General features: G+C 36.7%; 1 protein-coding gene across 3 annotated transcripts; it reads left to right on the top strand.

The window, feature by feature from the left end:
- The first annotated feature begins 2,399 nt into the window (after nt 1-2,399).
- LOC141556501 (uncharacterized) lies at nt 2,400-7,307 on the top strand. 3 transcript variants are annotated; one of them, XM_074290697.1, is made up of 3 exons: nt 2,400-2,631; nt 3,849-4,889; nt 5,755-7,307. In XM_074290697.1, exons 2-3 carry the CDS (start codon nt 4,768-4,770, stop codon nt 6,782-6,784), a joined length of 1,152 nt encoding a protein of 383 aa, XP_074146798.1. In that variant the 5' UTR covers nt 2,400-2,631; nt 3,849-4,767; the 3' UTR covers nt 6,785-7,307. The 3 variants fall into 3 exon arrangements, with proteins under 3 accessions (XP_074146798.1, XP_074146799.1, XP_074146797.1); XM_074290698.1 differs by lacking the exon at nt 3,849-4,889; XM_074290696.1 differs by lacking the exon at nt 2,400-2,631 and having other exon boundaries at nt 3,056-4,889.
- The last annotated feature ends 4,093 nt before the right edge of the window (nt 7,308-11,400 follow it).

The following is an 11,400-nucleotide window of genomic DNA, read 5'->3' as shown; positions in this document are numbered from 1 at the left end:
AAAGACAAATGGGAAGAACACACAGAGTTATTAACATCTACTCAGTATCAATTTTAATATATATATATATATATATACATATATATGTATAATATATATGGTTGGTCTAAAATTTATAGAAGATACTTGATATTCAACTGAAAATAAAACTTGTCACAGTACTTATATAATATGTATGTGGAAACTTTATGTGGAGACTTTCCTGATCTCAGCTACTAGTGCTCTCCCCTTCCCTCCAAATTACCTTGTGTTAATTTGGTCTATGCTCATTAATTTCTCTAAATGAGAAACAGTAGAGAGCAATAAGACCAATTATTGTTTAAAGTATGTTTTTAAGGCCTAAATTCACTTAGTAGACCATCTGCATTGTTTGTAGCTTCTTTTAAGAGAGATTATGGTGGTGGTGGTGGTACTTAAAATATGTAGAATCAAAGGACAGAAAACCATAGCATAGAATTGAACAAGTTCTTTTATTCTTTGAAATAAGTTTCCTGAGAGCAAAGAATATAAACCTTATTTTCATTTTTAAAAACTATTATTAGCAATTACTATTTGCAAAGGTTATGGCATTTGGGGATAGATGCTGATCCAGGCACTTAAGTCATTTAAGGAATTCCCAGATAAAGAAACTTCCTCTTTTCACACAGATTTAGTTAGTTACCTCAAACACTGATTTCCTTTAGGATTACACAGCCAGTAGGTATCAGCCTTGCAACTGGAATTCTCATTCCAGAGAGCCTTGTTCTTTCTATCCACTACAGCATACTGACATAAATCTGGACATAAATACAACAGAACAATTGTATTTCTCTGTTGTTATAGATTATAAACAATACTGATTGAATTGTATTTATTGTTTTGAAATTATTCAATAATTTCTATCCCTATATCATAGTTCATACCTGAAATGTACTGAAGTACAAAACTGTTCTAAAATGCACAGGTCTAAAATGCACAATGTCCCTATTCAAAAAAAAAATACAAATATTTATAGCTTTAAATCTTTATAGCTCTTGGTTCAAGCCTGCCTCTCTAGCTTTATTAAACACCATCTCCCTTTGCAAGTTTTTACATTTTGGAAAAAATAGAATATTATTTCCTGATCTTGTCCTACATCACACATTAATTTAGTTCATACTCTGTGCTTGGAGCACTCTGTTAATTTCTATACATTAAATGTTTGTTGTTGTTGTTGTTATTTTCCTGTACTGCAATTAATCTAGGCACAGATTCTGGATAGATAGAGTCAGGCTAATGATTTTGTGTAGCTCTGTCTCACTTAAATACAATAAACTCAAAACTAAAGATATCACCCTCATGATGTCATTAGTTCTTTTCAAGAATGAAGGATGAAAAACAATCTGTGAATAGTTCCAGCTGGACAATGCTGCTATTATTTTTTCCCTTTCCTCCTTTTTTTCTTCTCTTTTTTTCTCAGGGATGGATTTCCTCCCCCAATTTATCATGTCATTTCCCCCCCAAAAAAAGCTGGGAAAATTAACTCTTTGTTTCAAGTAGTTTTCATTTGATTATTTTTGGAATATAGCTCAAAGTCACTCTAGCTTTCATTAATTGGCCAATATTAAGTCCCAATCCAAGTCTTTTTTGTCTATAGTTTTGTTGGCTGTTAATGTAAATAGCAATTATTTTTCTGTACTGGCCAGAAATTCTTGAGTTTTCCCCTCCAAGAAGGATTCTTTTGTGATTGCAAACTAGGCCATCTTCATTCTCAATTCTTAACTAGCACTTAACACTGAATGGACTTTGCCTTAGATAAACTTGTAAAAGATAATAGCTAAAAAAAGTCCAAGGTCTCCAACTGCATCCTGAACTATCATCAGTTATCTTGACTTAGTATCTTGTGGCTTGGATAGAGTGAGGCTGAAGACTTTTCACAGCTCTGCCTCACCTAAATTCAGTGCATTTGCAAGTCAAGACATTGGTACTCTTTAAGAACTATGGATCAACAACAACTACATGGAATACAGAAAAGCAAATAGAAAAAAATTGAAACATTATTTGAAAATGTTTCAACAATTTGTTTTTACTGGAATATTTTAATAATCCTTCTAAATATTCCTTGGTGAAAGAAAATATTCCATAGAATACTCTACTTTCAAAGGAAGATTAGACTATTGGTATTGTAGAGTGTTGTAAAGGGCCTAGAACTGATCTTCTCTGTGCGGAAGGGAGCCGCCCTAATGTCAGTCAACTCCAGAATATTGCTCCGGGTTGATTAATAGAGCTACGTGTCTGTGGATGCATAGAGCTATGAGTCGCCTGGCCATAAAAGGAGAAGCCCAACTGGGCATTGATAAGGGAGCTGGCCTCACCCACGATGGGAGGTTTCGGGGAGGGTCCGACAACCTCTATAAGAGGAATAGCCAGCGGCAGCTCGGGGAGACATTTTGGGTGCAGACAATAAAGACCAGTTCTGCTACACGTTGGCTCTCTGTTTGCTTATTCCCCGCTCCTGTCTCCGGAGCGGGGCCGGAGACGTCCGAAGGCTGGTGATAGCGTGAGGCGCAGTAAGAAACTTTCAGTTTCCAGTGAAGCTGCAGGGAAGCAGACCCACAACAAGTGGCACCTTGAACAGGGACCTGGGCAGTGTATTCGCTGGAACAAGGAAAGGTAAGTAGAAAGACGCGCTCCTTGATTTTTAGAATCAAGAAGAAGCAAACAGCCTGACTGCTTAGACGCAGTTAGATGAGGCATGGGACAAAAAATAGTTAAAGCCCATATCGAGCCAACAGATTCAGGAGTATATGCTTCATAGCTATATAAACTCCGTAAAAAGAATGGAGTGGATCTTAACTTAAAAGCATGCAGAGCCTGGATAGAAAAAATAGAGCTCTGGTCTGTCTGTGTATGTTTGTCTGCTTTGAATTTTTTGTTCTGTGTTAAAAGTTAGCAAGCTCATAAGAGATAAGAATTCAGCCTCTGTGTTACAGGCTTAGAAAAATAATAGGCTGAATTGTGGAAATTGAAATTCATTCAGAATAGTAATTCTTTCAGAGTGGTTCAAAATGTATTGGTCTTAAAAATTGTTTGTGATTTTTAAACTTTTTAACCTGTTGTACCAATTTGTAAGTAAAACAAAAGAAAAAAAAAACTTGACTATTTTAAACTGGTGGGAAAGTTTTCTCTGAAAAGCATATTTTCAAAGCTAAAAGGGGAGTAATGGCATTACAATCTTATCTGCTTAATACCGCCTGGGAAGCTTCTTACTAGTGGCCTTGAAGCACTCAGGCAGAAGAAAAAAAAAAAAAAAAACTATTTGGTTTGCTTCTGAAACATTGGGTAATTTGTTATCATTATGGGTTATGAATCTTGAAGTTTAAAGTTTAAAAAAAAGGTGATTAAAGAAAAGGGACAAGAGAGATTGATTTGCAAAATTAATTAATAGTTTAAATGAAGCATCTAGTCAGAAGAGTTATTGGTTTGGAAGTGTTTAAAGTATGTCAGAGAAAGTTTGAGCAAGTAGGCATTGGGAAGAGAGAAACAGAGAGATGGGACAGGAGAATAAAGGTGATTTAAGAAGGATTTATTAGTGGGAGCAAATGATTTCAAGAAGAAATCAGTGGGGAAAAGAAGGAACTTGTTGGAAAAGGTAGTCACGGAGAGGTGACTGTGAGACGGAACGTATTTTTGCAGGGGTAGAGCAGCAATAGGAAGCTGCAGCTGTTTCTGGTTGAAGAAAGCAAACTGATTTAAAGGGATTCAAAATTCTTCCTTATATCCAATATTTGAAACCAAGGATTTGTTTTTAAGGAAATATGTTATGTCTTTACTTTAACATCTGAAAACTTTACAACTAAACAGGCTTATTGCTCAGACTCCTCCCTTAGGGTTTCAACAGTGCATGAGTTCTAGCTTGGAGACGGGGTCCTGGTTGGGACATGGAAGGAGGAAAAGCTGACCCTGAGCTGGAAAGGACTGTTCCAGATCCAGATACAGCAGTGCTACATAGGAAAGAGAGTGGACTCTGAGGGTGTGGACTTCCCAACTGAATGCAGAGAACAAGCTGAGACAAACATTGAAAAGCAACTGATAAACTGTGCATGTAAAATCTTGATAGAGGTATTGAAACCTCACTATTAGATAAAATATCTATTACTGACACCTCCCCCTCCTACAAAACATCCTCCATCAATCATAAGAGTTCTTAAAACTTGTACCAATAATGTAACTTTTCCTCCTCTGATGAATTGTGTTAGAAAGAAAAGAACCTGGTATGACACTTTATTTGGTGGTGCTGGAACTGGTTTTGGTATAGTTAATTCAATAGACCTTGAGATCTTGGCCAGCAGACTGCGCAGTGGTGGACAAGATGTTTCTCAGGCTTTGACTGTAAATGCTCAAATAGTTGCCCACGACGATCCTACTCCACCAAAATACATTATAATATCAAGGCCAATTTCTACAGATTTTTGATGATAGTATTATTACTAGTTTGGGTTTTACTGGAAATATTAGTAAATTATTTAAGTGGACCAAATGCTCTTTACAAAATATGTATACCTAGATACAAAAAGAAAATGCTCAGAGATTGTTGCAATGTGGGATTATATGTTTAATTTACCAGAAGCATGGAAAAACAATGACCTGAAAATGCTATGTGTACTTTTTTTTGGTGTACTGGAACTATTGTGTATTGTCAAGTTAAGATATGGGCTGTTATGTGTTAATTTCATGTATTATCTTTTGTCTTACCTGATTACTTTGCTTTACTTCATATATATGGATATCCTAAACAGATCTTAAGTTATGAAGAAACTATTAGAGTCTAATCAGCGCGCATTAAATGAACATCAAATACAGACTCTTATAGCTGCAGGACAACTTATCAAGGCCTCTCATTTAGTAACATCGGATACTAACCACCATTGGTATGATTTCTTATTTAGATCAGGTAGCGCTACCATTTATTTTAATAGTTTAGCCATACCCATATTATTATTATTGTTCTTTCTGTAATTATGTATGTGTAATTGTCATATGTATTGGAAAATGAAATTAATTTACTCTAATTTCACCCCACTAGCTCAGTCCTCTTATTATTTTCGTGATCTTAAGGCCAAATGATTAAGAAATTTAAAATTTCATATTAGGATTATAAGCTCACTCAAATCTAACAGGCCTCAGCTTCCAAATTATGGGAACTTGACTGTTCCATGAACTCTGTATATTTTTGACACTAGATGCTAGGAACTAGCCATTCCTAGAGATGTTTGTGCTCCAGAGAAGAGTGGCTCCCTCTCTGGGCATAGACAATTAATAAAGAACTGTCAAGATACAGACGATACGGAACGAGTCAACTAGTGAAGCCCTTCCGTAACCCGCACCTGCACAGATGTATGTGCCAAACCCTTATATAAATTTTTGGCAAAAATCCTTCTTTGTCTATAGACATGATAAGAAAATTAACTAGAATGAACAGAACCTTAAAAACTATGCTCATTAAACAAAAAGGGGGAATGGGATGCAAGAAAATAACGCAACAAGATATTGATAAAGCTCTCTTCACTATCAATTTTTTGAAATTTGACGATGAGGGATTAACACCGGCCATGAAGGCTTTAGTTGAAAATACCATGGGTAATAAACCAGAAAGAAAATCAATGACAGAAAAATCGGAAAATGATTCCAAAGAATTAAGATTGGAAAAGATAATGTATAAAGATGAGAATAACGTTTGGAAAGGCCCTTACAAAGTTATTGTGAGAGGCAAAGGATTTGTTTGTGTCTCAACAGGGGAAAAGGAGAAAAGATGGATCCCGATCAGAAGGACCAGGTTGGTATGAGAAAAAGAAGACGAATCCATCGGGGCAGAGGAGAAAGGAGGAGAAATGGAAAAAACCGAACCCAACGAGCAAAGAGAAGAGAAGGAAGACGAGAAACTCAAATGCAAATGAATCAAATTGCATGCATGTTGTTAGGATTAAGTAGCCTGATAGGAGGGGTGAAGAGTGAGGAGAGAAATATGATTGCAGATTTGTCTAGTTTTCAAATGGTCACTTGGCGTCATCAGCCTATACCATTAGCCACGTTAGGAAATGTTTCCTTTTTGGAAGGGATAGGGGAGTACAAAGAATCAAAAATATGGAAGGAACATTTTAAGAAGCTCACTTTCATTACTCGGGATGTCCCTTTATGCCTGACATATAACTTAAAGATAAGTTCATGCATTATGCTGGAACCTTTTAGAATTAAGCAATCATCCCTCAAAACGAGCGACCTAAATGACTTGACTAGCGAGATGATAGTTGAAATGTTGGCTGTTCCCCACGTGGAACATGAGATAGAAGATAAAGTTGAAAGTCCCCTTCCCCCTTGTACCCTGGTTATGAACTCGCCTTTATTTTCACCTTTGATCAGTTGTTCCACGGGCGTGTTTCGTAAAGGGCCCTTTTTGCCAGAAGTTAATATCAGCTTTTGGAATGGGGAGACAGATGAGGCACCGGTACTGGTTGCACCAACACCCATAGTGGAAGGGCATATTCAGAATCACCTATGGAAGATAGGTCTGACACTAGCAATTACGAATATTTCAGTTATAATTAATGGTCCTCTACATGAACATCCTACCAAACTGCTGGTGCTGCCGCATAGAGTTTGGAAGAAGGATTTTGGAGAAAGGTTTGGAAGTTTACTAGGGAAAAATACTACCTGCTTTAAACACTCTAGGGTTAATCAGATGCAGACTTGCTTCCCTTTTAAAGGTAGAGTTCAGTCATTTGACGGTGCAGCCTTTTTATTATGTTTGATAGCGTCAGTTGAGTGAGTCAATGATACCTAGAGGGCATCCTGCTATGACGCGATTATCACCAATGAAATTGGGGAAAAGACCTTAGCCTTTAACAGCGGGGTTATATTTTTATTGAAGAGTCCCCCTATCACCCCACGCCCTCCTTCGGAGGGTAAGAAACAAGATGGCAAGGGTATGATTCCAATGTATACTCTACACGTGGCTAAGGCACCAACTCATTGGGCTATAACTCCTAATCTTCCCAAATTACGAATGATGACATGGGTTCATGAAAGTATCCCTTTAAAATTGACTGGTAATGGCTCATTCTTGGTAGGCTCACACATTCACCCAGGGTACCCAGAGCGCGACAACCTCAAATGTTTAAACAAAGTAAAGACAGCCTAACTTTTATGACAACCCACTTGCCACTGTGCATAGTTCTTGAGGGACAAGGGAATGATTGGTGTGCAACCATGAAAAGGCTGAATAGAAGTCATCTGCTACACAGTAATGATGAGTTAAATAATATAAGTACCAGTATGATGGTGCAGATGAAGGAAATACATGGGAAAAATACAATGAATGCTGTGAGACAGCGATGTACTGATTTGCCGAGTTGTATAGACTCAAAGTTGGGTGTAGTTTTTGGACAATTAAGGGAATGCAGTACAGGACTAATGAGGAAAAGCATATCTTTGCAAGATGGCACTGTGAACTTGACGTTTTGGGATCGGAATGCCGATTCTCACTCTCAACTAATTGCTCCTGTATTCTATTCTAATCATGTCCTGCAGCCACATCTGTGGAAAGTGGGATTAGTTACAAATAGGATAAAAATGCAGTTACATATATCTAATAATCAGGACAGGGAGTTGACTTTTACCCAATGGCATCGGGTTTTTGGCAACAAGAATTCCACTTGTAGAGGGGGAGTTTTTCCAAATAGTACATTGTGTTATAGCTTTGAAGGACAATTGTGGACTCTGGGTAATGCATTGTTCCTGATATGTTTGAACTCAAACTATAAGATAACCAAAGCAGAAGGGGTTCTTCAAGGACTGTTGAAAAATCTGCACCATAGAGGAAAACGGGAAGGTGGCAGTATGTTTTTATCACTGGCGGCCTAGGCTCTGAGTATCGCAGAGGAATTCCAGATAAGAGAACTGAATACACAATTAACTATTGTGGCGGAGAAGCTGCAGAAGTACATGACTGAAAATGACTTGGCCTGGAGACACCAGGAGGCCATAGACTCTATGCTGATTTCTCAAATAACTCAAGTGCAATATGTTTCCTTGGAGTTAGTGAAACAACAAGCTTTGTTGTCCTGATATGTGAAACTTACTTGTAGCTTTTTATATTGTGCCTCTTGTATTTTACCTGTGTTATATAATTCCTCTGATTATGCATATCCTGAACGTCTTTTACGTAATGCTTCTATGCAAACGTCTTTACAAAATGAATTAATGGCCCTTGACAAAATTATAAATGGATTGGAGAATGTGACAATTGATTTCAATAAGCAATGGGAGGAATCGACCTCCTCGTTGATGGCATGGTTGAATGGGCTTGACTATCACAATGTAATTCACTGGTTAATTCTCGGGTGTGTTGCCCTAGTCCTTGTACTGTTTATGTTGTGTATTTTGCCTTTGATAATTCGAGCCATACTTTTTGCACTATGTCGGTCTCTGACAGAACTTAAGGCATCTTATGTCTTAAATGCCAAAGGAGATTTGTAATCAACCCCTGATCAATGAGCCTAATGTTGTATATGTATTTCGATATTATCTATTTGTATTTCCATTTCTGGTGCTCTGGATATTTTCTATTTTGATATTTTTCATAATTGATATTCCTGGTGCTCTACCTCCATTTATGTCCTTCCGAGTTGTGATGGCTGTATTAGACCGCCCTCTTATTAAACAAAAAGGGGGAATTGTAAAGGGCCTAGAACTGATCTTCTCTGTGCGGAAGGGAGCCGCCCTAATGTCAGTCAACTCCAGAATATTGCTCCGGGTTGATTAATAGAGCTACGTGTCTGTGGATGCATAGAGCTATGAGTCGCCTGGCCATAAAAGGAGAAGCCCGACTGGGCATTGATAAGGGAGCTGGCCCCGCCCACGATGGGAGGTTTCGGGGAGGGTCCGAGAACCTCTATAAGAGGAATAGCCAGCGGCAGCTCAGGGAGACATTTTGGGTGCAGACAATAAAGACCAGTTCTGCTACACGTTGGCTCTCTGTTTGCTTATTCCCCGCTCCTGTCTCCGGAGCGGGGCCGGAGACGTCCAAAGGCTGGTGATAGCGTGAGGCGCGCAGTAAGAAACTTTCAGTTTCCAGTGAAGCTGCAGGGAAGCAGACCCACAACAGAGTGTATCATAAAATAAGGAAAAAGTCTTTCCTTAACTATTGGGAAAATGTTTTGAAAGAGACATTATATCATAAAATGAACAGAAGAGCAAAAAATTCAATTGAATAAAAGAACATTATTATCTTGAAATGGAGTTTGTTATTTTCAAAAAAGAATATAAACTTATCTGCCTTTATACATATGCAGAAATTTCAGATTTGCAAAAAATTAAATGTTTGAATAACATTTTAATCCAAAGAATGGTATTTTCTAATTCCTACTAACATTTCCTAAGATGTACTCATCTTTTCCTGTATTCAATAAATCAAAAATTCATTTAGCAAACATGTTAAATTCCTAATAGAACATTGTATTAGGGAACTTAAAAAGTTTAGCTAAGATCATCCCTCCCATCCCACCTATCTAATAAGGCAATTAGAGTCAAGTACAGACAATTTCACTATTGCAAAACAAAGAGCAGTTAAAAGTATAGAGAGGACAAATTATTATTGTTCAGTTGGCTTTCTTGCCAAAGTGGTTTGCTATTTTATTCCAGCTCATTTTACAGATGAAGAACTGAGACAGAGATAAGTGACTAGTTCAGGGTCCACACAACTGATCATTTGGAGAGATTTATTGTTTATCTTGCTGTTGTAGATTTTTATTATCCTTAATTAGTTTCTTTGGTCTTCACTGGGCTTTTCCAAATAAATCATCATATGTATGCACATGAGGATAATTTTGTCTTTTTTCCTTACATATTTAATTTCTGGTTATTCATATAATAAAAGTTAGAACTTTTAGAAATATGTCAAACAATAGTGAGTACCATTGGGGAAAAATATGTATCTGTGGGGAAAACTTGATTGTTTCACTACTATTTATGTTACTTTTTAACCTTTAACATATCCTTTTAATAATATTAAAATCCTTAAATTCCTTTATTTATTTATTTTTAAAATGTCAGTGTCAAAAAAGTTTTCTGCACTAATCAATCAGTCAACAAATACTTATTGCTATATGCCAAACATTGTGCTAGGTATTGATAATACATGACAAAAATGAAATGATTTCTTTTAAGAAGCCTGTATATGAAGATAGACAAGCATATGCAAAGCAGTCAGTTAAAAACCTTTATTAAAAACTTACCAGATTTTAATTTCAGGGAATACAAAGAGAGGCAAAAGATAATCCCTGCTGTCAAAAATTTCATAGTCTGGGGAGAAAAAATGAAAATAGCTATATGTACAACCATGCTATAGGGTCATTTAAAGATAATCAGCAGAGGGAAGGGATTAAAATTACGGAGGAATTGGATAGGTTTTCTGTAGAATTTTGGGTTTTACCTGGGACTTGAACAGTTGAAGCCAGGAGACAGTGAAAGGGAAAGGGAGAGCATTACAGGTATAGAGCATAGTCATATTAAATAAAAATAATGTAGTTAAATCAGAATTTTGGAGGGAGGGATTAAATGTTATTTCAATTGAAGTCATGAATGAAGGAATTCTATGAGATTGAGGTGAGAAAGGAATACATTACAAGTATGAAGAGACCTGTGGTTTATGTCACACCCTCTAGAATAAGGTCTTTACCCTTATTCACCTAGACTCATATTGGAGAAGCTTGGATTTTTGCAATCTCAGACTCCAGCATGTTTTTAGGATATTGCTAATTAATTAAGCGATGGTTAATATTTGAGCTAAGCAAAATTCCTCACTGTTGTAGATAACTTAAAAGAAGATAAGCTCAAAGGTAAAATAATATGCTTTTTTTTCCCAGCTAAATTTGTTTCCCCTTCCTCTCTTTCTAAAGGGATGACAAATCACTTGCTGCTTGCAAGTCTTTCTTCTGGAAAGTCTAGAATGTTTCAATGATTCATCTCCCATTTCTCCTTATTGTGACATTTTATCATCCTCTTACCTGCTGACACATTCACTTTACCTCTACTTTCTTTGTTTCTTCATTAAATCATCTTTTTTTTTTAATTTTTAAGAGCATATTTTTCCTTGATAGACTAGAGAGTAAAGAGGTAACTATATTACCCCTTACTTTCTTACATAATCGAGAGACTGAATAGGATTAAGTGTGAATGAAAATCCTATCTGCCTTCTGCCCAGTATTAAAAAAAAAACCACATAAAATATATATAAATATGTTACATATGGAAGCAGTGCTACTTGGTGGTGTCCTGTTTGTGGTCTGTGTATACATTTGAATTGTTCCAGTATCCTATCTGATTTCTTCTATTTTGTTGCTTTATTGGTGGTCTGCTATATACCATGCAGATGTTATTTTTCAT

This window comes from Sminthopsis crassicaudata, chromosome 2, assembly GCF_048593235.1.
Source record: "Sminthopsis crassicaudata isolate SCR6 chromosome 2, ASM4859323v1, whole genome shotgun sequence".
In the NCBI taxonomy this organism is placed as follows: Eukaryota; Metazoa; Chordata; class Mammalia; order Dasyuromorphia; family Dasyuridae; genus Sminthopsis; species Sminthopsis crassicaudata.
Note: the sequence above shows the minus strand (reverse complement) of the source record. Positions and strands in the feature narration are given on the sequence as shown.

Excerpts from the sequence above, each read along its gene's own strand:
- LOC141556501 (XM_074290697.1), top strand. The coding sequence starts at position 4,768 with ATGAAGAAACTATTAGAGTCTAATCAGCGCGCATTAAATGAACATCAA. Across the intron at positions 4,890-5,754 it reads TCGGATACTAACCACCATTG|GGGAAAAGGAGAAAAGATGG; the intron begins GTATGATTTCTT and ends GTGTCTCAACAG.